This window comes from Gadus chalcogrammus, chromosome 15 (genome assembly GCF_026213295.1).
Source record: "Gadus chalcogrammus isolate NIFS_2021 chromosome 15, NIFS_Gcha_1.0, whole genome shotgun sequence".
Taxonomy (NCBI): Eukaryota; Metazoa; Chordata; class Actinopteri; order Gadiformes; family Gadidae; genus Gadus; species Gadus chalcogrammus.
This window is the reverse complement of record NC_079426.1, coordinates 17,389,990-17,417,355: the sequence shown is the minus strand read 5'-3', so window position 1 is coordinate 17,417,355 and position 27,366 is coordinate 17,389,990. Positions and strand designations below refer to the sequence as shown.

The following is a 27,366-nucleotide window of genomic DNA, read 5'->3' as shown; positions in this document are numbered from 1 at the left end:
TCTATCCATCTCTTTTTCCACTTCTTATGCTCCCTCTCGCTCTCTCTGATATCTTGATTGCAGATAGCACATTCAGGATGACAAGCACTACCAAGAACCCTTGAATTATTGGCTCGTCACCGAGAAAATGTATTCATGGGTACATTCCACATACAAACACACACATGCAAACACACACACACACACACACACACACACATAAACGCACGTGAACACAGACACCCACACAACCACGCAGACACACACACACACACATACATACAAGCCCACACACGCACACAGACATCCATGGAGTAACAAAAACAGACTGTAAATGCATTGCTAGCTGGAGGATAGCGGCGTACATTTTAGATGCGCAACAAAGCCCTGCGCAAAGGAGGCTCTGGAGAGAGCCAGCCCAGGCAGCCCAGTAAAATCCCCAGGACTCTGTTCACAGGGGATTCAAAACCACACAGTGATAAAACTAAAACATTAGCTTGGCGGTGTATTCAAAAATCGAGTGCGGTGTAATTGCACGTATCTGCATGAGCCGAGCGGAAAGTATAATGCGTCCGCCTGGAAAATGACAGCCTTTCACACAAGCACTTAATCAATCAGGAGATCAATAGCTTGCGCCATAACAGGTTCACCCTTCTCTGTGTTTTCATTAGTGAGTCATTTGTAAATGGAGAATGATGTCATGTATGCAGAGCAGTATCCCTACATCTCAGGTGACAAGAGGTAGTTGACCACCATCCCAGAGTAAACAGACACATATGTTACAAACAAACATACCTTCAACTATTCATTAGAATATTATGAATAGCATACATTATAACATGTATATATTTTTGTATAAATGCTGTTTAATGTCTATATCTTTTATTTTTTGCCATTTCCTTAATGTCTCTTTTATGTAATGTGTTTATGCATATGCCAAGCTGAGAAAAGGGCAATTTTCCACTTGTGTGGGCACTGAAGTTGCCTTTGTTCTTTTTTATGTAGAATACAGGATATCGTTTTTGGATTCTTGCATGGCTAATATATGACGTAGGCCCTATTACCGAAAAATATTAGAGTGTAGGCACAAGGTGCTGACTTTCCACAAGGCCGAACGGAGTAATGACCCCCCACCCTCGGGTGTCACCAGCATAGTCGTCTCACTACTTTCCATCAGGCTCCAATTACCATAGAAGCGCTCTGTATTGACATCCGTGTGCAGGACTGAATGCAGAACCGCTTTTCCATCATTGATGGAAAAAAATGGCAATAGCATTACAAATTTGGCCCGTGCTCATCCGTGGACAACAGTTGGGGAAAGACACAGGGAAAAAAACACACATATTAGGAGACTGAGCTGGTTTCCCAATTGCAAGATGGAAAGTATCCTGCAGCCGTGCTAAATCTACCACAAACAGTTTATCACAAAAATATCTCATAACAAAGGTAGCTGGGGGCCTGTTGCTTAATAAGATGAAGCTAGTTTACAAATTGCCAGATAGTATATTGCAGCGAAAGAAATGACAATAATACCAACAATGCCATAAAAAATGGTATTCATATGTGATAAATATCCAAGGTGTTCTAAGGTGTTGCAGATCAGGATTTGAAATATGCCAGGCTGAAAGTCAATTGCTTTGATTGGCATTCCTGTTTTCTTTTAGTCTCGATTTTTTTTATGCTGGTTTCAAATTAGGTGTGAAATGTTGCCTGGTGAGAGCAATTCGAAAGCAATCTGAGTAAACAGAAGGCAGGTGTGCAAATGGTGTCATAAATGTAAGAGCAGAGTGACAAGTTGTGTGTCGTGTGGCTGCCAATTTACTACACTTTGGGGTCTGGGTCACTTGCTTTTCAGTTTTACTACCCAAAATTGAATTCTTTAGTGAAACACACACATATGAACACAAGCTCTGTTTCTGTCTCTCATTCTGGTTATCACTCACTCTCTCATATCCTTTCTCTCCCTCACTCTATCTCTCTCTCACACAAAAAAAAACACACACACACACACACACACACACACACACACACACACACACACACACACACACACCACACAAAAGAAACACACGCACACACACACACACACACACACACACACACACACACACTGGTGCTGGATTACTGGTCCACACTGGCTAGAGGGAAGGGAAGATGTTCTCTGCTCATGCCGAGTATATGAGCTTAACCAGGGCTGTTTTTGGACTGCATGAAAAATTCAATACTCTCTTTGCACCGTCGCCCTACATACACATGTGCGTGCAACTGAAAACACACGCACACACACACACATGAACGGGGGCATTTACGCAAATACTACAATATTATTAATACACTGCACACGTGAGCAGGATTGAAAGGGCAATCACATATAGCATGTTGTGATGCTACAGGGTTGTCGTAGTTTATGATACAAAACCATTGAGAAGCTCACTGGTTTTGAAACACACAATTATAGCAAGCTTGTATCTGTTAACGTTATGGCATGATTACAAAAGCATTATGTATTATTTAACAATCAACATCATCCATATATCTGATGTTAAAAGAAGGGTGTGTGTGCGTGTTGATGTGTGTGTTTACGCATCTCTGCACGTTAAATCAATATGTATCATACCCAAATAATGATTGTTTCCACTGTAAGGCCCGTGAGCGCGCTGATTCGCGGGCGCGCGCTGTTATGCTACTGTGCTCGTTTTAATTGGGAACACACATCTCGCCATGCATCTCCACAGCAATCAGGTCAACACCTCGGCCCTCCTTCCGTTTTCATTAGACACAAATGACAGCTTCCAAGAAACGGGAAGGGGGAGGGAATCATAAGTGTGAAGTTGAACACGTCTATGTTCCCTACGGAGGCACTATTAAACTGTTATGCACTATATCCCACCGGCTGAAAGCGCCTAGGCCTATATTATCAGCATATCATGAAAGCCTTCATAGTGGTACCACATACCGAATCAAATAAATGCAAACTTTATCTTGCATCATATAATATATGTATTTGCTTCATGCTTTTATTCAGAGGGGATAAACTCTTTGTATTTCCTTCCGAATTCATGGTCTCATCTGAGTGCGCTGTCCCAAATAAAACTATGAGTTGGATGCGTCTTGGCCAAGCCCTCTCCCTCTGAAAGGCATCTGGGCCAGCGGTCTGCACTGGCAGGGTCCTACAGGATTCACAGCGCTTTCCAATTTCGGTTAAAGCCACTTGAGGGAAACTCTTTTCCCCCTCTCGGTAAATCTGCCGTGCACTTTCCTTCTGAAGTGTATCTGGGTCAATCCATGGAGCCCGGCTGGGGCATCTGGGTGGTCAATATGCAAGAAGGGGGGGTCTGAATGAGTTTGAAAATGATTGTTGGCAGAGATCAAGGTGCTAAAAATCCCGAAATTGTGAAGTCAATTGCCCATTAGCCACTCAATGTATTGACCTGGAATCCTTTTTGTTTTTGTTTATAATGCTGTTGGGTCACCGTACTGTGTACGTCTTCACTTGTACCTTTCATCATTAATGGATTTACTGTAAAGGCCTTCTAAGAGTAAAAGCTGCAAAGTGTGGGGAGAAACTGGGTCAGACTGTTCCCATGTTTTTGTCAATTTGCTTGTTTTTGTCAATTTGATTTGTTTACAAATCATTACCAAAGATTTAGACGATTAAGATTAAAGGCAAGAGATAATTTCGATCAAGACATAGAATCGATCTTAAAAAAAGGGTGGCTACCAAATGGCTTCAAAGGCTCCTCGACCACAGCAGTGCTCTCGGGTACACAAAGACCTCCTAGCTTCCCCTCTATCCAGGCTAAAACCCAACCTCAAATAACCCACTCACTCAGCTGAACCCACCCACCGTTATGTTCTTGATATCTGTTCTGCTCTGCAAACCTTCCTACCCACCTATCGTCAGCAACCCGATTGTCACATTCATAAACCAACAATTTTCCACCCATTTTGTTGTTCAAAATTGTAAAAAAACGGTGATATGCATTATTGTTTACCACCTGCACGGTTCCCACCAAAGGACAGGACTCCCACGCCGGGCGAGCGCCGCTCCCGTTGTGCAGATGCTGCACAGACGGAGCAGAAGAGTTCTCTCACGGACGACGACAAAGAGAAACCGCGGGGGCAACGACGGAGTCGACGAAGCACCAGGAGAGATCAACCAAACAAGACGAGAAAAATAATCCCTTCCTAGGTGTGTCTGAGACGGGGAGGGGGGGTAGTTAGGATGATGCCACATGACAAACCCTTAACACCCATAAAGCGACGCAACTCCAGCGCTGCTCTGGTGCATTGCAGTTGATGCTTCTTTGATTTTGGGGTGGATACCGTTACCCACAATGCAGTATCACAACACTACTGTTCATTTTTTTTGTAGCACACCCACCACTTGGTTTCCACAGAGACATCCGCATGGCACATCCTTGTGTTTGTGCTCGATTCGCTCATGTGTCACAGCGGCGCCATCGGTCACAGTGGATTGGGGATGGCACCTGATGTAATCCAGGGGAAATATTTACGATTCACTGTGAAAACAGCGGAGAGGCGCACTACCAGACGCAAGGCACATTATAATGAGCAGCGCACATGTCCCAAATGGCTGGGTTTGACCGCCCACAGGGGGCCTTGAAATACAATTACAACAAATGTAATTTGGACATCCAGTAAACCCAAAAAAACAGGGAGAATAAAACAAAAAAAATGAAACAAGTGTTGGATGCGTCCCCACTGACTGTTATGTCATTACCGTTTGATGCAGTGGGGGGTGGGGGGGGGGGGGGGGGGGTGAGAGAAAGACATTCAACCCCTTCTTGCACATTCATATTCCACACATACACACCCATTGGCCTCTCTGTGTTCTTTTTTCTCTCTCTGTGTTGCTGTGTCTCCGTCTGACAGGCATGAAAGGTAGAAGACGGCACTGCACTGGGGGTCCGTAATGAGCATTGTTTAAAGGCCCATGGCTCCTCTTTGCTCCCATTATTGTCAACCAGTTAAGACTTTAGACTCCAATGTGTCGGGGGGGAACAACCTTGTGACGTAAACCAGGAAATATGCCTGCAATTGTTAGACCGTCAAATGGGGTTTGAGGCATTTGTGTGCTTGTGTGTGTGTGTGTGTGTGTGTGTGTGTGTGTGTGTGTGTGTGTGTGTGTGTGTGTGTGTGTGCGTGTGTGTGTGCGTGTGCGTGTGTGTGTGTGTGTGTTTGCGTGTGTGTGCGTGTGCGTGTGTGTGTGTGTGTGTTTGCGCGTGTGTGTGTGTGTGTGTGTGTGTGTGTGTGTTGTGTGTGTGTGTGTGTGTGTGTGTGTGTGTGTGTGTGTGTGTGTGTGTGTGTGTGTGTGTGTGTGTGGGTGTGTGTGTGTGTGTTTGTGTGTGCGTGTGCATGTCTGTGTTGGTGTATGTGTGTTCCTGGATAATTGTGGTTGTACCATGTGTATGCCTTTACTGTAGCTACATTACAATTGCTGTGGATTGTCATTAAAATGGTGGAATTCACTTGATTTCTCCACCAACCAGGTCAACATCAGAGCACAGTCTTGCACATGTAGAACATCAATCAAAGTCGTGGTCAAGCCACAACATCGTTGTTTGATATGTGTGCAGATACATACATACATTCACATCTGTCCGCCCAGAGATAGCAGGTCTGATGATCTTTACATAGACTCACCTGATCTCTCCCTCTCACTCACACACAGACGCACACAAATACAAGCCTGCACACAGCCCACTGCATACTTAATGTCCTTACCTTTCTGTACACAATCATGTTGGGCGACTCATCTGCTACCCCATTGGTCCCCTGCCCGACGCTGTTAGTTTGTGCCATGATCCAGGGGGCTAAATCGCCACAGTAAATGTCAGGTTGGTGCTCCTGTTATAGACAGAACAGACGTTAGGGAGCAGCCAAACTATCACAGCGCACCGTGACCTCTCTTCCCTGGCTGACTGGAAACGTGCCCTTTGTCTTATAAGGCCATACAATGGGTCGTATGCAATTTGCACCAAAACGACCCGTATGGTAGTCTGATCGGGGCATTTTGACAAGGTCTTGACAAGGACACGTTTTGGGATTGGAAAATTGGCTACATTGGATAAGTTCGAGCACTATGCCAAATGTCATTCATAACAATAGGATTTACATTTTATCTTTGACTGCACAAACTGCAGTGAAGGGTTCGTTGAGTAATAAATTATCATTAATTATATAGTCGTAACTATTTGTTGACATAGAACTATCTGCAGCAATCTTGATGTCAATATGGGACATCGAACACTGGTTTCATCAAACGGTTGTAATTATGAACATACAGTACAACTGGCCTGGGTATGGTGAGGGTCCACTGAAAATTGCAATACATTAACAATCGTTCTCTGTAAAAGAGAGACGGTAGGGCTAAAGAAAACAGCTTTAAACAACCATTCTGTTAACATGCATTTTATAATGTGCGAGGTGGTGGAAATGCCACGCATATTTAGCGTACGTTGGAGGTCTATCATTCTGCATTCACCTTCCCACATCCACGTTCATTTTTTCCAATGATACATCTATCATACTACATAGCTCGCCCCCTGCAGACAGCCAAGTCATCTCACCTATCTTTTCTAAACATAAGATTCCGTTCACAATCGGTGCTGTAATTTCCACGACAGTGTGCACGTCCCAGCAAAACGACCGCACTTGTTGTTAGTCCCGCTGCGTTTTTTCAGAACCTACGAATTGCATGCAGATAGACAATAGCGAAGCATCGCAAATAGATGGTTTACCTGGAAAAAAAAACGTGCAGCCCCGTGGAAGGACTCCTGGTCGCTTTCAGAACCGGTAGCCTATGGCTTTCGTTCAGTGTGTCCACTAGCAGACATAGGAATGCAATGATAATTCATTGGCACGGGGATGTGGCAGCAGGCATTCGATGTAGACCTAAGGTTGGCGATGCTTTTTTCCTCCCTCTCCAAATGATGCGAACAGGCAGCACGGGCGCGGGAACCTACGGCGGGAACGAGCATCGATCGGCAGCCAATCGCGTGTAAAGGAGCTACAACCAATTCTGAGACGTCGACGACGCGACGAAAATACACCACGGTCGTTTGGTTCTCGTCTCGTGTGCATACTGTGACAGGCAGCCTTACATTGTCGTGTCCCACCGGGACGATCAAGAATCCAGGGAGACTTGATCGTACGCCATCGTGTCTTATTAAAATTGGAAAACTCAAATGCACAACATCAGTAACGGCTCAGTGCAACCGATCCCCACAGATTCGCTTATAGGTGACTTATGTAGGCCTACTTCTGATATCGGAGTAGCTGCTTCGGATGGGCGATGGGTTTTCTTTGGTGTGTTAGCATGTGATTTCCAAGATCAGAAGATACCTTTTTAACCATGATAAGCCCAGGTGTGTTATTATAACAAACATAAGTGTGGCCTCTTCCAAGAGGCAATTCAAATCAGGCATATGTACTCACTCTCCCCAAAAATATGCTATACCTTATTGGAAATATTAAACACTTTTTAACAAATGGCATAGGCTTCCATTTGGTCGACAACAGCTCATGAGGAGAAGACAAGAGGGTTACTGTTGGTTTTTATAGGCCTATGCTTATAATAGCTGTACCATAATCAAGTGAAACTCCTATAGGCATGATCTAGCACAAAGCACAATGACATAATATCTACATTGCGTGACGTACAGCATACTGTAATACTATCCTCACATTAAGGCTACTGAGGCTTCCATCCATCATCCATAACTAAGTGTTAATATGGGGGGGGGGGGGGGGTGGTATACACACCACATATGTACCTTCATTCAATCCTGAAGATTATGATGCAAATGCATTAGGAGGCCCTTCGTTTTTGCATTTCCTAAAGGCAGATACGTCAGTCAGAGCCTGTCATGTTCAACCATGGAAGTATCTGTTAGGGCACTGAAGTAATTTGCCTTAACAGCATTTCCAAATACACAACCATTGTGTTCCTGAAACAACAATCGGCTGTTCATTTCCAGAGGATTGGTCCATGATTCAAGAAACTGAAAATCCATTGATTAGAATATTTTCCTTTATTATCTTTTTTCCCCTTGTAAATAGTTAAATATTTATTTGGATTTCTCTGTTATATCAAGGTAACAAAACGTTATTTTTTGGCCATTCCTCAGACAAAGCAAAATCATTTCTGACATTTTATAGGCTTAAATTGGATCTGATCAGGTACTAATTAGTCAAGTCGATTTAATCACACTTACAGTCTCAAAGGGCTTCACAGGCCACATTAAATGACCCCCCGTCCCCCTAAAGGGCAGGAAAAAAACTCCCTAATAATGAAGGAATAAACCTGGAGAAGGAACGGAGAAGGAGCTCCCACCTTCCAGGGATGGTAATGATTGCAGTGGGTGCCATAACAGACTATATATTGGTTGTAGGCCTATGCCTATGAAGCAAAACAGTTTAACAGGTTTCGGAATGCAGGCCTATTATTGTCTGCAATAAATATTTTGTTTTGAATTTAAGCGTCTGTAGATGCATTCAATAAAAGATTAATAGAGCCCAGTTAATACAACAAACATTAAAAGATAAGGGTTGATAAAACAATAAAACAAGGCAAACCTAGGCCTATTGAAAATTTGAAATGCCTGTGTTTTTTATTTTCCCTTGAACAATGGAAACTGAAACAAAAAATTCCATAACAAATGCGCCCCATATTAGATGTAGCCTAGGTAATAACGCATATGATCAAATAGAGAGGTGGTTATATTGCGGTTAGGAGGGTTGGGTTTTTTAACAGCCTGGAGGAGTCACCAAGTTTGGACTTGACATGACGGTACAAACTCCTTCAAACCTTTAAAACTAATATTAACCGGTCAAGAACTATAGAGCCATCTAGTGGACTGTACTGCCTGTAGTGTGTTCTTTCCTGTAGCCCTTTAAACGCTGAGCCTCCAAAATAAAACACCAGTTCCCAGAATGCATTAGGCGATGCTTCAGCGCAGAACAAAAGTGGAAACAAAAGACATCTATTTCTCAAACAAATACTATAAACTCCACTCAACACCACCTCCAAGTCGGCCAGCAGCTGACTGACAGCTTCAACATTCAACACCACAGCTTTGAGGGATCCGAAATGGCTTTGAAAAGAATACAGAAGGTGAGTACTTCTCGTATTTATGAAGCTAGCCCGGAACGGCAGAAGACTAAAGCGCAACATTGTTAGCCGGCTTCTTTAGCTTGGTTTGATGATGAAACCGGTCTCAACCAAGACACGGCACACAACCACGCACTTTGTATTCTGCTTTATAGTTTCCTATTTATGCATCCTTCCATTTACATGTATTTCCCATATATTGTTTCCCGGGGTAGTCTCATTTCAGTCTAATTTCAATCTGTTAACTTAAGTTAGCACTCGCTAACAAACTACACAGCCAACATTTTACTTGTGTTGACTTATTTTGGTCGATCCTTTGTCATTTTGGTATTTAATATCACAAGGATAGCTCTCAATGATGTACGGTTCATGAATTGTTGATGGGATGTTCAACGAAGGGCATTTTCTCTGTTTGGCGGTGGCGGTAGCGGTAGCATCCTGGGTAACGTTAAGCTAACATACATGGTTAATAACCCAATGACTGTCAAATGTGTTTGTGTGTGTTGGTTTTATACCAGGAGCTAAAAGATCTGCAGAGGGATCCCCCCGCACAGTGCTCTGCAGGACCAGTAGGAGAGGACTGTAAGTTACTGGTCACTGTGAATTTAGCACTAATTTAAACAAACTTCCGTTGACACAAAGGGTAACCAACTCATTGGGTTTTTGTTGCATATATATTACAGCCTTGTCCTCTGTCAGATGAGGGACACGTCAATGATCATGTAGGGTGCCATTTGTAATCTAGAAAGTAAAATATAATCGCTGCTTCTTGTGCTTTCTCTTTGCAGTGTTTCATTGGCAAGCCACAATCATGGGACCGGTGAGGCTATGCTTCTAGAGCATTTAGACAATAGTTTTGTATGTCAACCCAAAGCCCCCATCCTGTATAGGCAGGGGAGGAGTCTTTCCACACACTTTCATACTCAAGGATTTCCAGTGCCCTTTTTCTTATGTTATTGAGATTCATTCTGTTTGTCTCTGCATTGTTTTGTGAAAGACTAATCCTATTTTTAAATCTCAGTTGGGCGACCTGCGTGGATGGTTAAACTTTGCCCTTTTATCTTTCAGTCGGACAGTCCGTATCAAGGAGGTGTGTTCTTCCTGACTATCCACTTCCCAACGGACTATCCCTTTAAACCACCAAAGGTGAGATTGGTCTCAATCAAACAGATCTGTTTTGCAAGCTGTAGACGATGGCAAACCTAATCTCCTATCATGGTGTCCTTGGTATGTCATTCTCTCCTCAGATTGCCTTCACAACAAAGATCTACCACCCGAACATCAACAGCAACGGTAGCATATGTCTGGACATTTTAAGGTCTCAGTGGTCACCTGCACTAACCGTATCAAAGGGTAATGGTTTTTGTTTTGTATTTATTAGGGATCCATTTGAAATTATATATATATTTTGATGTTTTGGTACCAAGATCAACTCACTTGGTCAACAAAAGACCAAGTCATCTCTTTTCCCTAATATCAAGATATATCACCAATAACTATATTTGTCAATTGGTTATGTGTAAATAATTAACTCCAAAACAGTGGCGTGTCATCCAGTGAAAACGACTCCAACATGTTCCTTATTGTGTTATTTTTGTCTATTTCCCCCCCTACAGTTTTGTTGTCCATATGCTCTTTGCTCTGCGACCCCAATCCGGATGACCCTCTGGTCCCAGACATCGCACACATCTACAAATCAGACAAACCTAGGTGAGTAAGAACATATATGGTTTTGAAATCTAGTCATTTCTATGGTATTATTTCTTCCAGGTCATGCATCTGTGTCTTCAACTGTAGATCCAGAAAAACTAAGGATAAAATGAGAAATGTTCAGTTAAATAATACCATTTCATAGCATGCTTTTTTCATAGTATCATTTATGTATGGTTTAAAGCTTATGTGATGTACCAGAGAGGTTGTATATTTGAATAGTAAGCTGATCACCAGGTTTGATTATTATTATTATTATTTTCCTCCCCAGGTACAACAAATTAGCAAGAGAATGGACTCAAAAGTATGCAGTGTAAACTACTGTGAAGTCTTAGCACCAATGGAAAGAATTATGACACACTTCTTGCTGGACAAATTCCAAAATGGATGTCCAAAATATCCACACTGGTTGTAAAAAAAGGGGGTTTTCATTAGAAGCACTTTCTCTTTCTGGAAATAACTGGTTTTATTCTTGAATTTTATTATTTTCTTTGTTTGCTATTATGATTATTATGATAATAATACTTATTATTGATGAAACTGCAAAAAATATTGTTTTTATTTTCAGAGAGTTATAATGTATGGTGTCAAACTATACAAATCTATTTTTATTATTTTGCATTAAAAATTAAAGCCCAATGTGCATTACTTGATTTCTATTTTCTTGTGCTAGGGTTAAATTAAGTGAAATGCTGTTATTCAAATTAAGTGTATTTGCTTTTCACACACTGTACATGTTTTTATTTCTATAAACTATGATTGAAATATGGGAAAGTACATTACTATCAACAAAAATGCCTCACCACTGTTTATTTTGCAGACCATTGTCTATTTCTCTGTTTCATAATAGTGCCTTGGACCTACGTACAATTAATAGTCTTGGATAGTCTTACTTGTAGCATGTTCAAGTGACCACTAGATGGTAGTGTATACCATTTACAAAATATTACCAAACCAATTCAATATTCTATATCTATTTAGACACAAGTTAGAAGTTTTGTTATGTCGTGTTTATAACCTTTTATTTTAGAATGACTGAGGTTTATCTGCCAATGGAGGATCCATTACCTTTTAGCTGTGGGAATAGTATGTGTAAGCTGGGTAGTGTATTGTCCCTGTAGTTGTACAACGGATAGCAACGTATTTGATTGATATGTAAAATTGAATAATGTTGCACAATTTTATGCAGCACATCTACTATCCTTAAGGGCGAATATATACAATATTTTATTTATAAACAATTTAGATCAGCCTGATACACATTCTTCCTTTCTGCTTGTCGGCCTAGACCTAAAACAAGAATAGGTTCCTGCATTAAACAATAGATTAGTGGGTTCTGGACACATAGAATGTGATGTTCACGGCATTGGGTTATAGTTAAAGTATTTTCTTTGATCGTTTCTTGCAGTGAAAAAGTATTCCAATATACTTACAGGACGTTTAATAAATGGTGTTTGCAGGTATTCAGCACAGTAATTTTCCGAACTGGTCCCTAGATTAAAATAGACTATAATACTGCATCTCATTTCACTCATAGCAAACCAATCAATACCATTTGGCTCCCTGTTCTTTGAATATCTTGAGGGAAAAGCTATATAGGGATATGGCTTTCGCTCAAATATTTGAAAGCAGTCTGCATAAAAGCTGTGATTATTTTCAGGCTGTATGGCCTCCAGCCAATACACATTTAAATAAACCAACACGAATCTGCATCTACTAATTGGCAATTACCCTCAGTCATCCAATGAAAGGTCCTGCCAGATTTAATGGGCAAGCAGTTCATCCTCATCCTCAACTTGGGCTTGGATGTGACGATAACAGACCGATCACTTTCGATTTTATTTTTTTGTATAATTTCCCTAGTGTGTCCCATATTTCTCCCCTTCTACAATCAATGTTGTCCTCGGTGAAGCGATAGGGTGAAGCCGTCTATACCTTGAGGCCGAAGCAGGCAACTATACCTCACTAGAAATGTAATCTAACTTCATTGAACAAACTTTTCACAGGACACAATTTAGTCTGAGACAAAAGGGGGAGGCATACCCAGAAAAGCTTATTTTTGGGAGGAGCCGTCATTTTTCCCCCCAAGACGACACGTGAAACTTTCTGGAGAAGTTGGTTGGTAGACTCGCTCTGAAGCTCCAAGCTCACAACCTCAGTATAGTGGACCCGTCTGAAGTGATCCTTCTGGAGACTGAACATACGGACTTTCTGAAGTAAACCAGTCTCGTCTTAGGAAAGCTCTCGATCCGCTGCGATGAGCAACACGTCGAAGTAACGGCGTTAATCAAAAAATCCACAACGCAGAAACACATTTTACCTTCGTTCTTTGCTCAACCGAGATTTAAAACGCAGTGGCCACTGGAAACGTTGCTGTGCAGCGCCATGGCTGCCCAGTGCGACACTCTAAGCGGATACTTGCAGCAGCAGCAGCAGTCGGACCAGGGCTCCAACAGCGAGCGCAGCACAGACTCGCCCCCGCCGGGGTCCGAGGACGACCTGCACGCCCCGCACCCACCGCCGGACCCCGAGTGGACTGAAGAGCGCTTCAGAGTGGACCGCAAGAAACTGGAGATCATGTTGTTAGGTAAAATATATATAAACCGCCAAACTACTACTTCTTCGAGATTATTGGAAAAAAAACACATAACCTAAATTATTGATTATTTTTTAATTAAAGGATTAATATATTTCTTAAGTGCCAATATATTGGCCCTTATATAATAACTTGCAGTTGTTTAACCATTACCAAGACGTTGCTGTGGTTAGTCAGTCTCTGCAATGTAGTGTCCAAGTGTATGTGATTTTGTCTTAAGTGACAAAATCACTTAAGTGCATGTAGTGAGTGAGTGTCCTCCTGTGTGCACTGTACTGTTCTGCTCATAGCGGTAGTAACGCCATTCGAACAAAAGAAGTCGCTAACATCAATACAGGCAGCTGCGTTCCTTCCTTCACTGATGAACAAAAAAAAATAATGTCTTTATTTGTTAACTGCCGTTTAATCAGAGACAAAATGGTGAAAAGATCACGTCAAAGCAACAGTTGAGGCTTGCAATTGTAGAACTATCCGTATATGTCCTCGTTATAGACAACAATCTTGGGATGAATGTTTCATGAAAATGATGAAGTGTGGAAAATGAAGTTATAGGCCTAAAGGACCTATACTTTTCACTCACTAAATTAAATGTTGTCATTGATCTACTAGCTTCATTAACCCCAGCCATTGTACTGTATGCCTTGACCTGCTCCACCAAAGGCTGTCATATGGTTTCCTACAGGTAGCAAAGGAAACCATATCAGCATCTCAACATTTGCTCTCTTAAACACAGTGAAAGCATTTAGTTAGACTGGCCATGTGTCTCCAGTGAGAGATGCCTTTTAAAAAGTTAAAAACTTTGTGGTTGTTTTCAACAAAACACAAGCTTGAGATTCTTGTGTTGTGTAAGTGGACGCTAGGATACTTTATTAACTTATTAACAGAAGACGCTACATCATAATCAGCTGTGGGCGGGGTGGGGGGGGGGGGGGGGTGCTGGAGTGGAACATGATGATGATGATGATGATGATGATGATGATGATGATGATGATGATGATGATGATGATGATGATGATGTTGTAATAACATAAACAAAGATATCAAATCTCGGATCTTCCCAATAAACATGGCCTGGATAGTACATTTTGACGCAATTATTTAATGAAATAAGGGAAAATATGTCCAGTTGATTTTTACAAGTCCATTAAGCTATCTTTAGTGACCAGTGTTTTCCACTCAAGGTTTTAAAGAAATGTAATGCGCACAAACATTTTTTGTGTGTTGTTTGCTCTATAAACATCAAACATCCCTTTTAGTAGTCATCCTCCTTAGCCCAGGGTACGGTTGTGGAAGACATTAGCGATGTAGAGTCTCTTGTTACATTTGCTATGGGTGCATTTAGAACATAGTTTCCAAGGTAGAAGCTTTCCTTACTTTTATTAGGAATGGAGGAAAGAAACATTAAAGCTAGCATCGCGGTTCTTCTTGCATGTAATGTAAAGATTAATGCAGAATCCTTACTGCTATTTTAGTGTTATGTAAATGAACGGTACCGTCTTACAGAGGGTAGGCCTACTAAAGAGGAATTTGTCCAAAACTCCAACTTCAAACCAATTCCTTAACCACATAAGAGATCAAATTGCACAGAAAAATATTGCTCATGAAAATATTTATAGGGTGACGATATTCAAAGAATCCGAATTGCATATATCGGCACTCAAAAGTCATTGTTCAATTATATTGTGAGATCCCTGCAGAATCCCGTCCCTACTTTTTACATCTTTTTGACATAGTAGCCTTCCTCCGCTTCTATCCCGGCAGTCCTATGACTGTATATACTGGTTGGTGGCCCACTGCTGCTTCTCCTCACTGCATTCCTCAATGCTCCATGTCATCGTTGCCTCTTCCAGGAAAACAAGTTAACCAAAGGCCGTCCCTAAACCCAACTCCTGGACGTGTGTGTGTGTGTGTGTGTGTGTGTGTGTGTGTGTGTGTGTGTGTGTGTGTGTGTGTGTGTGTGTGTGTGTGTGTGTGTGTGTGTGTGTGTGTGTGTGTGTGTGTGTGTGTGTGTGTGTGTGTGTGTGAGACCGATTTCTTTTGGCTAAACAAGTTTTTCTATTTGACATATTTATCAGCTTGACAGAATCAACATCTTGCTTAGGGTTAGGGAGTTAGATTCATCTTTTGACGTGTCCATGCAGTGCTGCGGTGGAACGGCAGTTGAAGCCATTTAGTGTACAGCCTGTCTTGTTAGTACTATACATTTTGGCCAAGAGATCGAAAAATCCGAAATGTGAACCAGATTTCACTTTTGATCTATGCCCTTTGTGGTATCTCTCAGGATGTGTTTGTTTGGAATCTCTGTGGTTCTTATAAGCTTTCTCAATGCAGACCTGATGTCTAGGGGAGTTTAGGACGACTCACCTCACAATTACAGCTATGTGTTGTCTACATGTACCTCGCTTTGGTGTTCTACCGTGTACTCACTTAACAAGCCTGTTTTTATGTTCCCTATCTGAACTCTGCGTAGTAGGTACATTTACATGGTGTCCTCCACACAGGATATGTTTTGATTCGATTAGACAACTATTTGACATCAAGTTTTTCCCTTAACAATCTGATTCTTTTTTTTTTTGATTGTCTAACTTTGAAAGAAATTCATCTTTAAACCGAAAAGTTCACCCAGTAAAAACATTGAGGAAATTGGTTTACGGGAAGTGTTGTTTTTGGTTGAACGTTGTGTTGTGTCTATGAGATTATCTCTGCATTAGCTTCCTCTGCAAGTTTTCTGTAAAAGGGTTCAGCAAAGATACATGGGTGGTTTCCGTGGCCACAAAAACATCCAAATCAAGATGGGCCTTATATTTTATGTTATGCAAAAATGTGATATCATATTATCCAGATATAAATACACAACATTTTGGATATTATCCACAAAAAATGCCTGACAAATGAAGCTTTCTGTAGCAGCACAAATGACAAGTCAATGTATAACCACGAACATGAAGACATTTAGCTGGTCAATGATGTCGTGATTAACTTCTCTTAAGGCCTGACACTACCACTGACAGTCTGACACTAGCTTTTGTTTTGATTTTCCCATTGTTCTTGGAGGGCTTGCTTGGGTGGAATAGAGCGGGAAAATTGTGTGTGTGTGTGTGTGTGTGTGTGTGTGTGTGTGTGTGTGTGTGTGTGTGTGTGTGTGTGTGTGTGTGTGTGTGTGTGTGTGTGTGTGTGTGTGTGTGTGTGTGTGTGTGTGTGTGTGTGTGTGTGTGTGTGTGTGTGTGTGGAATTCTTTAATTCTACCGCCTGGAGACCTTGGCAGGGAGCGAGCGCTTGGGGAAGATGTCTAATGGGAGCAGAGGCCAGTGAAAGAACCAGGCCAGGGTGGGAAAACATTAACATTTCACCTATTGTCCCAATTGCTTGCGTTGTGCATCGATGCATGTACCCTGTCTGTTGAGAGTGAGTTGAGATGTTTAAAGTGTGTGTGTGTGTGTGTGTGTGTGTGTGTGTGTGTGTGTGTGTGTGTGTGTGTGTGTGTGTGTGTGTGTGTGTGTGTGTGTGTGTGTGTGTGTGTGTGTGTGTGTGTGTGTGTGTGTTCTCACAACACGTCTGCAAATGGTTAAAACAAGGCTAACTACCGAATTGATTTGATTGATTTTCCTGCTCTACCGAACCACACTCTATTACTGGTTAGTTCGGGACCAGAAACAGACAAAAACACAGAGGTAATATATTACATTACGTTCAGAATTCAATATTGTTCAGGCTGGATACGAAGATTGTATGCGTCTGACCGATAATTATTATGTTAGGTTTATTTGATAGGGACAGATACAGTGTACATAGACAAACTGAGAACAGCTGTCCGACGCAAGTATATAGTGTTATAGCCTATGCTACTTTGCAACACCCGTCCCTAGAACAGCTTTTGTGATATAACAGACTATTACAGAGAGGTACACAGAGGCTACTGAGTACAGAAAGGTAGAATAAAGCAGAAGGTGAAACAAAGGTAAAACTGAGTACATGTCACAATAAAACACATTAGGAGCACCCCAGTTACAAAAAGCTCGAGTTGAGAAAAAGTGTGTTGCTGAATTAACCAGGGTTTGGTAAGTCTTTTAAAAGTGAAGGTGAAGGCTGCAGCAAAGTTTTGAATTATCAAGTGGCAAGTTCCTTGACTTTGCTCCTGTCACAGAAAAAGCAGTCTGAATAGTGGATGTTTTGCAGTATTAAACTTCACAGTGGCCACTGGAGGCTGCTCTGGTGGGTCTGCTGCAGCTCTGTAGTCTCTTGATGTATTTACAGAGAGGCTGAGGAGCAAGACCATTCAAACTCAAGCTTTACACAATGGAAAGCAACATTTGCTAAACTAAAAATGTTAACTTCTTTAAAAACGACATGCGGTAATGCTGGTGCCTAATACACGTCATGCATGTAACGTGAACGTGACATGTATTGGGTATTATTTAATTTTAGGTACTACTCTGTACCAAACCAAATCTTTTGTGAGCTATTAATAACTTCTTAATGTGTTATGTTGTCATGAGTCAGAAAAGCTCTATTTTTTTGCTTCTTCTTCACAAATTAATAATTCAAATACAATGAAATGGTACTCTAATTGATAAAGAATAATTGAATAGTGGCCCACAGAAGGCAATACCTAGGTTAAAATAGATGCAAAGTAGATACAAAAATATGTATAAAAGAAGAAATTCCCCCGTTCCCCAGTTGAAATGGGCCACATGTGCTGCCGTGCCTCCTCTTCCTCCCCGGTGCTGAGTCGGGCCTTTAGACAGGAAGTGAATGTCGTGTGGGGAATGTGCTGCAGGCCCTCACCCTCTTTCTGGTTCTCCCCTCTTTTTTCCCCTCCTTCTCCTGCAGTTAAACACTGTGCTGTTGTTCCAGCTTCCAGCAGAGCCCCTCATGGCACATGGCAGTTTTCTTTCCCCGATTTTGAATGTTCATACTTGAATGTTCATACATACACGCACATCTCTGTTCCAGGGCCTGTTGCGCTTAACAAAACACAGGCAATGAAGTACTAAGCAACAGTTCGAAGTGCCTTAGACCACAAGTGGTAATGCAAGAGACTGTTTTTAAACAAGGTGAAAGCATAAAGAATGTACAGCCGTGAAAATATAAATACATCCTGAACATGTTAGCCAGGTACTGTGAAAGGTTTTCCATCACTGAAGAACTGATTTCAGCGTGTGGGACAATACATCAGAACAGACTTCACCCAAAATCCAATTATTTGTATTTATTAAGTCTAACATTCCCCCAAAATATGTGTATAGTGTATTAACATCCAGGATATGGCTTTTAAATGATGTGGTCCTTTTTAGTCGTAAAAGATTATTTCAAAATAACGTGCATAAAATTTACGCAAAATATCTTTGATTCTAGAACTCAAAAATTCCACCTAAAAAGTATCTGAAATGATTTGGAATGATTCATTAACCCCGGCCACATCATTTGGAATGATGTTGTTTCATTTAAACCATTTATGTGCCATTGGGTCTTACTGTACCCATACGTACCCTAAAATAGGGAGGCCTTTATTACAGAGGAAGGTGTGCAGTGTATTGTTTAATATTATGTATTTTAGCACAACATGCAGGCAAAACAACGCACAATGACTAGACTTATTAGCAATACTAAGTGACTTAATGAATTTCCATGTTTGACAATTCCATTTTCCTTGGCACAGTTAAGTTAGTCTCTCTTGCTCGCTCTTTCACTCTCTACCTTCAATCTTGTTCTCTTTCTCTCTATTGTATATATACTTCACTGTAACATACTGATACAATTAAACAGGTCCATTTGACTTTGCTTACAGGATGAATTCCTTCATCTCGGGGCATGAAGATGAAGTTTTCAGGAGCTCTAATACAATTGAGCTCCAGTCTGTGGAAAAACCTGTGATTCATTACTCAAGAAAATAAAAGTAGGGAGTCTTATTTCAACAGTCAGGCTCGTGCTGGAGTACCCTGACCCATTTTGATCTGCTCCTGGAACTGTAAATGGGAATAAATTAATACCTGTTTTTCTACTTCCCTCAAAGCTGCTGCTTCTTCTTCTTCTACTTCCCTCAAAGCTGCTTCTTCTTCTTCTTCTTCTTCTTCTTCTTCTTCTTCTTCTTCTTCTTCTTCTTCTTCTTCTTCTTCTTCTTCTTCTTCTTCTTCTTCTTCTTCTTCTTCTTCTTCTTCTTCTTCTTCTTCTTCTTCTTCTTCTTCTTCTTCTTCTTCTTCTTCTTCTTCTTCTTCACAAAGTTTAGATTTATACTCATTATCTTTCAGTGGGTGCCTCTCCCGCTTGCATTTATGTTCACAACAAGCTGATGCACGTCAGTCTTCCCCACCACAGCCCCATCCTACCACGGGCCTTGAGTGTTTATCCCGGGAGAACGTCATTCTTTGATTTGTTGCTATCTTTCATTCAACATCCTAGAGAGTCTGTCTTTGCTCTTGGCGGGCATCGAGGAATTGTGCTGAAACCAAATAATGTAATTCTGTTACGGTTATGTCCGATGGGCAGCCCTTTAAAAATAAATCAAAATTCTCAATTGAGCAGCAGCTCGTAACTATGATTTATCGAACGTGTTGGCGGGGTCGCTTGAGGAGGGAAAGAATTGGCTTCAATGAAACGGTGGCGTGGTAGCTCTCTTAAGCGTTTGTGGGACGGCTATGCAGTGCTATGGTGGGGGAGACGGTTGTCGATGGAGAATGTGAACGATAATGGCAGTGGATTGAGCGGGTGAAACTCCTCGTCTGTGAGACTGACTCCCCACAGGGGATCCACTGCAGTAGATACCAGGTACCAGGAATGCACAGCTCTTGAGCAATCACAATCCAACACTACAGATATCATGCACACGCCAATATTTTTTGGGGTTTTAGCTGATACACCAGGGATTTACTCAATAGTTGCAGGTTGTTCCCTGATGTACCATTGATTACCAAGGTTGAAAAAGCTTAAGATTGCCTGGAAAATTACTTTTTGAGGATTTCATCCTCAATGATGATTTTTCAGACACACACAGCTTTTTCAATGTTGTTGTAGCGATGGTGTTCATAAACAGATGGAAATCGGTTGAGACAGTTTTCGGCGTGTTGAGTTAGTCACTTTGTCGAGAGGTCTTTGAGTTCAAGCCTTGTGACCTCTGGCTCAGTGAGTCTAGTGTGCCTGATGGCAACATCTGGGACATGGTTTATTTATCTGACATTGGTGTTGCTTGGCAACCTCACTGACGTAGGGTAGCTGTTTTTTGGGGGGAGCAGAGCTAATCCTTACTTCATTGCCACACCACTCAGGTGCCAGAATGTTCTTTAAGACTCTTTGTGTTACCCTCTTGTACTTACATAGCTTGACCAGTTTGAAAGAGACTTCATGGATTGAAAGTTAGCACAAAAAAATGCAGGAGTAAAATTATTTGTATTGAAGGGAGTCATAGATGGGTCGTTGATGGTGGTTACTCAATGGATACCCTCCTTCTGTACCTATTTATCTAAATGTTGCAAGGAATGTCCAAACACTCCCTGTAAATATCGCTGTCTGGGCTGTTTCAGTCCCAGCTGGTAAGTGGACAGCCTGTCTACGGCAGCAGTATCCACTTCCTTTAAAACCGACTCGCTGATTAGATACAAGTATAACTGCAGTCTTGGCACACCCCTCAAATACGTGGGTTGCGTATGTATGTATACAAACATATATACAGAAGAGAGTATTCAGTTGGTATCCTTGTTTAAACGAAGAGACCGTTGCTTGCTGAACTAAACGTGTTTTCTTTTTCTGGTCACATCCTCAAGCTTCTTGTTGTCTGCGAGGAGATACAGTGGCGTGTGCCAGACATTCATGTTTTTTTTTCACAAGCCTGAAGATCAAGCTTGTGAATAATGAACCATCTCCGGAGCAATTTCTTACAGTTTTTCATCGCCTTTTGGCTTCTAGTGTTGAGACGACCTTCCAAACATGTAGGATTCCTCCATCGGTCGTTAAAAGATCTTTCGGAGTGGTTTTGGTTGTGGGATATGTTTGTGGATGATCTATGATGGATCTATGGAACTTCACTCCATCCAACAAAGCGGGCACGATGCAGGCTGGTGAACAATAGAACTGCACTCGTATGTTTACCGCAGGGTACTGTAGTTTCTGTGTAGACTACTTGTAGTTCTTTCAACCCATGCCAGAGGACCTCTCATTCGTCTGTCACCACTAATCTGCTCATGTTCATAACTGCATGCAAGCGGGCATTGGAAGGAGATTTGATCAACTTCAGTAGTTTCCACAAGAGGTTTTGAAGGCAGAAAAAAAAACATTCCTTCAGCTATTCCGTGTGGCAGGCCAAGGTCAGGATAAATACGCTGACAGATATTTCCTTCTCTGGATGATTTACAGCCTTTTGGCAATTAAACTGTCACAAGCCTTCATTTGTCTTTGTATTAATTTACAAAAGATCTTTTATCACGATAAAAAAAAGTGGATATTTCCTAACTCCTGCCCAGATCTTTTTGGCCCCAAAAAAATGCTTGTTCAAATATGCCCATGTAAATGCTTTGTTGAACCACGCAGACCCAGCCAGCCTTCACTGGTATTGCTGTGATGCAAATAATTTCTCAACATGGTTAGTTTTGAGGGATAGGTCCTAAACCACCGTGGCGGTTTTAAGATATAGCTGGTGCCCATTGGACTGCCCTGTGTTTCATCCCTTGGGCTCCAAATTACTTTGCTGCAACATGCCGCAGCAGCTTCACGAGAGCTATAGGTCTTGGAGGTACCACATGTGCAGGGTAAGGACCCTGTCATGGCCCAGACATGTGGTTATGACTCGGGTTGGGCTCGGTTCAAGAATGTATATATCTTAAATAATCATAGCTGATGTTAGTCTGCATTATGTCCAAATATCACAGAGACAGTTTATCAAGAGTTCTGGAAGCCGATTCCAATTGTGGGCATAAGGTCAAATAATTATTTTCACTTTGACTACAGGTTTGTCGCTACTTATTTTCCCATTGGATTTGGTTTTAAGGCAAATCTTTGCTTTGTGCTCTCCAATGCAAACAAAACCTTGATCGAAGGCTCATGTTTACATTCCTCTTTTCCGCTTTCCCCCCTCTTCCAAACAGCAGAACTTCCCCATTAAAGTCACTTTATGCACAAAAAAAATGGATACCAGATGCCAATGCATCCTACAGTGTCACCAACTCCGCTCTTTCTCTCTCATGTTTTACTTTCACTGCCATCACTTTTGTGCGTTGTTGATTGCATTGACAAAATGATTGCCTGGAAAGCATTAGCAGACCATGCTAATGGGTGTGGATGTCATTAACTGCAGCATCCCCCCTCGCTGATTGCACTGTGTCATTAATAGGCACGCTGGAGATCGCTGCACATGAATCTACCCCTTCTGTAAATGTTTTATCGATGGGGGTAAATTACCAACATCGACCGTAACATTTCAAATGTGCTCAAGTGGTGTTGTGTCAAAATGTAGACATGGGTATTTTACAATCTGTCTACACATTGACTCTAATGTCCTCATGTAACCTCTCTACTCTTGCAAACACCATAAAAATATATTGGATAACTTCAGTATCTTCCTCTGATTGGTTCCTCTTTGGTTCGTGGTTAGAGTTCCAAGTTCTGTCTGGGTTAGAGTCCTGGAATCTGGATTGGAGTCCCAGAGAAAGGACCAAGTTCCTTTATGTCGGGTTGGAGTCCCGACGTGGGTTCCAGAGAGACTGTTGATCTGATCTTAAATACATTGCACTTTCAATTTTACTTACTAAAAAGCCTTTTTAACTTTCAATTTAATTTTCTATTTTTACCAGAAAGATACATGATCTGATACCAGAGAGAATCCGGGTTGGAGTCCCAGAGAAAGTACCAAGTTCCTTTTAGGTCGGGTTGGAGTCCCGACGCGGATACCAGAGAGACTGTTGATCTGATCTTAAATACATTGCACTTTCTATTTTACTCATTTCTTTGCATATGTTTTCTTTTGCTTATCTATTATTTTATTTTATTGTATGACAATGTATATATGTGAAGCACTTTGAGTCTGCCTTGTGTATGAAAAGTGCTATATAAATAAAGTTGCCTTGCCTTACCTTGATCAAACGCTGATAACCACTTCACTTCTAGGCATTGGGTCAACAAATTGCTGTGTCGATGAAAAAAACCCATAATGAGCCCCCCAACAACAAGGTTTCATCTCCATGCAATCTGGAGCATGGATCATGTGCATTTCTATGACCAACCACAACCATCACCATAACTGAATGTACCCCTGAATTTTGTGTGTGTGTGTGTGTTGGTTGGTGTGGTGCGCCTATCTTAGCCAACCTCCCCCAAAACTAAGATTCCCTTCGAGTTCCTCCTACCCCCCTCCCCCGATTCCCCCTCACCCTCCGTCTTCGCCCGGGCCTCGGACCGTGGCTGATGTGCACGGCGGGCCTCAGCCAACAGGATGTTGTGTTGTTAGAGCCATGGCCCCGTAGTGGTTTTGTGTATTAGTTAACTCCTGCCCCACAACAGATTCCTTTCATGTTAGTCACCGAAAATCAAACGATTAGTGTCGGCTGTCTTGACCTAAGTTGTTTCGTCTGTTTGCTCTCGTATCTATGCTCAGGACTGGTGGGTGTACGAGGGGTACATATTTGTGCCCCAGTCAGCAAAAAGCAGTTTTGGTCCATGCTTGAACTAAAATATCTTTGCAGTGAAAGGATGTTTGTCATTAGAAAGTTAATTGCTCTGTTTTGTATTCCATTTCATGTCAGCCTGTTGTAATGTTCTTTTGGCAGAAGACGGACATTCCCATTCCAAAATTCTTTTGTTCAGTTAAAAGACAACAAGTTGATGAACATGAATCATCGTTGGATGCACTTATTGTTAGCCCCTCAGGACATAAGCTAAGGTTCACACATGTATATTTTGCTTTTCACACTTTTCTTCAAAGTAAATATCCAGAGAAAATGGTGCCTTTAATATCTCAAATTGAATGTAAAAAAATGAGAGTACTGATGTGTGTTTGTTTTGTTTAGGACAGGAAGTGTGGTAAGGTAATACAATTCATTCTTATCATCAAGATTACGCCAGGCCACCCAAGAGATGGACGCTTAAGTCCAGGGCTGTTTGTTCACTACCTATCTTTGTTCTCCCAATATCTTTCATCTATCTCAGGATTTGAAGTTCTGAAACTAGACTGCAAGAAGGAGGTTTGAATCTGTGCTATTCACATACTAATCCTACATCCTGCAATTTACAAAGATATCTAAATGTATATTTGCATAGGAAACTTCTAGGGGTTGTCTAGGGGTTGTTTTTAAGCAGGCGGTGCAGTTTCAGTTTGACCATTCTCCATTCCCATTCTTGCGACTAGAGTACCTAATCTAATAGAATGTCAACTGATTACTGTTGATGTACCAGAGTCTAGGGGTTGTCTTCAAGCAAGCGGTGCAGTTTAAGTTTGACCATTCTCCATTCCCATTGTTGCGACTAGTGTACATTTGAATGTCAACTGATTGCTGTTAATGTACCAGGTCTGTTCAGGCTGTAATCCCAAACATAAGGAAAATGCAATATGTATTATATCTGTGCTTTAGTACTAGTCTGGTCCTACCTGGTCGTACGTCATTTAATTTGCACAGAGAGTCTGGACCTACTCAATTGAAAAACGTTAACTCACTTGAAGGCGGGTGTCTGTAGTTTAAAACTATTGGATCTGCCCAGTGCCACTCTGGAGCTGCCATAACCAATCGCTAACGTTTGACTGGGAATCACGTTACAGGCTGTAAACCAATCACTGGGCGTGAAGATGTCCGTCAACGGGAGCTGAATTTAACGTCATTGTTCTCAGCCACTACGTTGTTCGCTGATTGGACGCAGAAAATTTGGACGGTGAAAACCCACTAACATACCGCAGACCCAGACGTAGTACTGAAGGGAAATTCAAATTGAGCGGAAGTACTTAGGCGGGCGGAGCCTGGCTACCTTAGAATAGCACAGGGGTCAGCAACCTTTTCAACATGCAGTGCCAGTTTGACATTTTCTCATTAATGAGTACGTGCCTTAAGCAACAATATATAAAAATTAAGCTGAATTATGAAATAGCCACATCCACATCAATATCTTTAAGACATGTACAGCTTTGCAAAACCATGTGAAGGCGATGCATACAGGCCACTTGCAACAATATTTAAAATATTTTCTTCTCTATTACACACAACATAGGTTAAAAAACTATTAATTGATCCCATTTCAGAACACTGCTTTCTGTAACTAATTTAAACATATTTGCAATGGGAGGAAATTCCCAAAACAGAATAAAGTGCAAAAAAAAAATCGGTAGTAATGATTATGTGGCGCATTGTGCTGTGAATTTTCTGAAAAAAAAAAGAAAAATTTTATTTTTATTTTTTTAAATATTTTTTATGATTATGCTGCCCCGTGCCAGTGGTGGCACGCGTGCCTGGGGTTGACGACCCCTGGTATAGCATATGCAGGTGAAATGCCTTATTCACCTACCTTAACACATCTATTCTAATTCATGTTTAAATGTTCTTTTTAAGAGGTCAAAGTTGAAGTGGCATTGGTCACATGCAACATGCCCAACCATACACAGCAACTTGTTGGCCAGCTGTGGCTCCCAGTTAAACCATTGGGAGCTTTGGGTGTTTAAAGGAAAAGCATGTGTATAATAGTCTAATGAAGCAGCTGCATGGTTATTGGGGTGAAACACAACACCACGTTGGGCATTATCATTCATGCTCTTTTTGTAGCTTTGAAGCAGGGTGTTGATGGAGAGGAAATCATAACTAATCCTTTGACACTCATAAAGGTTTACCCAGTAGTCACTCGATACCGCCTGAGTATAGTTGTGAATTCCAGATGTTGGTGATGATGTATTTCTGGTAATATGGTAAATTTGATTTGATTAAATAGTGGATTCTGATCATTCGATTCAGATTATTAGTCATGGTTTTATGTGACTTATTTGGTTTGGTGTTTGGGGTGGAGTTAATTATTATTATCGTTTACATCTTCTTATTACTTGTCATGAAAGTAAGATATGGATACCAAATCACATTATTTAATGGCCAAGTTATTATTATAAGAAGACAATTTCAACTAGCTCTTAGCTAGAATAACCTGAACATGTCTGTTTAATGCTGATCTTTAATGATTTCAGTAATGTAGAAGAAAATCACAACCTAAACCCCTCTACAAATTATAAATTCTGGCTAGCACATACCTCTCTTTTGATTACAATATAATGACCCTCCCAAAACCCCTCCCACTCACGCCACTCAGCCAGCCAAGCTACACTAATTTGCGCCGCACAGTTGCACGGCTAGTTAGATAGAACAGTACACTGTTATTTCGTTTTGACGTAAAATCAAAACAAGAGTTTTTGTTTGTTTCAAAGGATTGTGCCTTTTTATTATGGAGAGGTTTATTGCATATTGTTGCATATTTCTTGTTCATGAAAGGTCATGAAAGCAAAAGAAACCCCTTCCTTAAAACCATATAGGCTTGCCAATCTGGTCCTAGGCATTCCTTCCTCTTAAACTGTGAGGTATTTCCGTAATAGAAGGGGAATGGTTAGTAATTTCACCCATAGTGTGGTCAAACTAAATATCCCATTGGGTTTCCACCAAGAAAATATAATTATATCATATTAATCAAAGTTAAATACAATATAGACTGGACATCTCCCTCAAATAAACAGTTTTTGGATAGCCTTGGATCCACTCAATGATACCCTGTTCCCCGTTCCTTCTGTCAAGGTCAGAATTTATAAGCTTATAACTCCGACCAACTTAAACCAACTCCAGAGTCACTCCTGTCACATATTTGGTCAGGAGAAGAAAGCAAATCATACTTGGTAAAGAAATGCTGTCTGAAATGCAGAATTTAATTTACTGAAGCTCCAGAGTACTTGGCCGAGTCCTTCTAAAGACGGTCCTCAGTGTGGCTTCGTGGTCCGGCACTCGTT

The 27,366-nt window shown here is 41.3% G+C and overlaps 3 protein-coding genes across 4 annotated transcripts in view; 2 read left to right on the top strand and 1 right to left on the bottom strand.

Moving 5' to 3' along the window:
- The window catches only part of rgs7a (regulator of G protein signaling 7a), a 51,275-nt gene extending 44,357 nt beyond the window's left edge, over window positions 1-6,918 (bottom strand). The window contains exons 1-2 of the mRNA XM_056608759.1: window positions 6,744-6,918; window positions 5,728-5,850 (exon numbers count right to left, since the gene is read on the bottom strand). Of these exons, the coding sequence (XP_056464734.1) occupies window positions 5,728-5,805 (78 nt within the window). The 5' untranslated portion in view covers window positions 5,806-5,850; window positions 6,744-6,918. The remainder of the gene's footprint in view (window positions 1-5,727; window positions 5,851-6,743) is intronic.
- A 1,960-nt stretch (window positions 6,919-8,878) lies between these two features.
- On the top strand, window positions 8,879-11,862 carry LOC130404140 (ubiquitin-conjugating enzyme E2 D4-like). 2 transcript variants are annotated; one of them, XM_056608761.1, is made up of 7 exons: window positions 8,879-9,118; window positions 9,634-9,697; window positions 9,904-9,935; window positions 10,184-10,261; window positions 10,363-10,468; window positions 10,732-10,825; window positions 11,097-11,862. In XM_056608761.1, the coding sequence occupies exons 1-7, from the start codon at window positions 9,095-9,097 to the stop codon at window positions 11,140-11,142; spliced, it is 444 nt and encodes a 147-aa protein (XP_056464736.1). In that variant the 5' UTR covers window positions 8,879-9,094; the 3' UTR covers window positions 11,143-11,862. The 2 variants fall into 2 exon arrangements, with proteins under 2 accessions (XP_056464736.1, XP_056464735.1); XM_056608760.1 differs by having other exon boundaries at window positions 8,918-9,120; window positions 9,624-9,697.
- A 105-nt stretch (window positions 11,863-11,967) lies between these two features.
- Window positions 11,968-27,366, top strand: part of LOC130404138 (protein bicaudal C homolog 1-B-like) — a 55,406-nt gene continuing 40,007 nt past the window's right edge. The window contains exon 1 of the mRNA XM_056608758.1: window positions 11,968-13,412. Coding sequence (XP_056464733.1) covers window positions 13,211-13,412 — 202 coding nt within the window. The 5' untranslated portion in view covers window positions 11,968-13,210. The remainder of the gene's footprint in view (window positions 13,413-27,366) is intronic.

Excerpts from the sequence above, each read along its gene's own strand:
- LOC130404140 (XM_056608760.1), top strand. The coding sequence starts at position 9,095 with ATGGCTTTGAAAAGAATACAGAAGGT. Across the intron at positions 9,698-9,903 it reads AGGACCAGTAGGAGAGGACT|TGTTTCATTGGCAAGCCACA; the intron begins GTAAGTTACTGG and ends TTCTCTTTGCAG. Across the intron at positions 10,262-10,362 it reads ATCCCTTTAAACCACCAAAG|ATTGCCTTCACAACAAAGAT; the intron begins GTGAGATTGGTC and ends TTCTCTCCTCAG.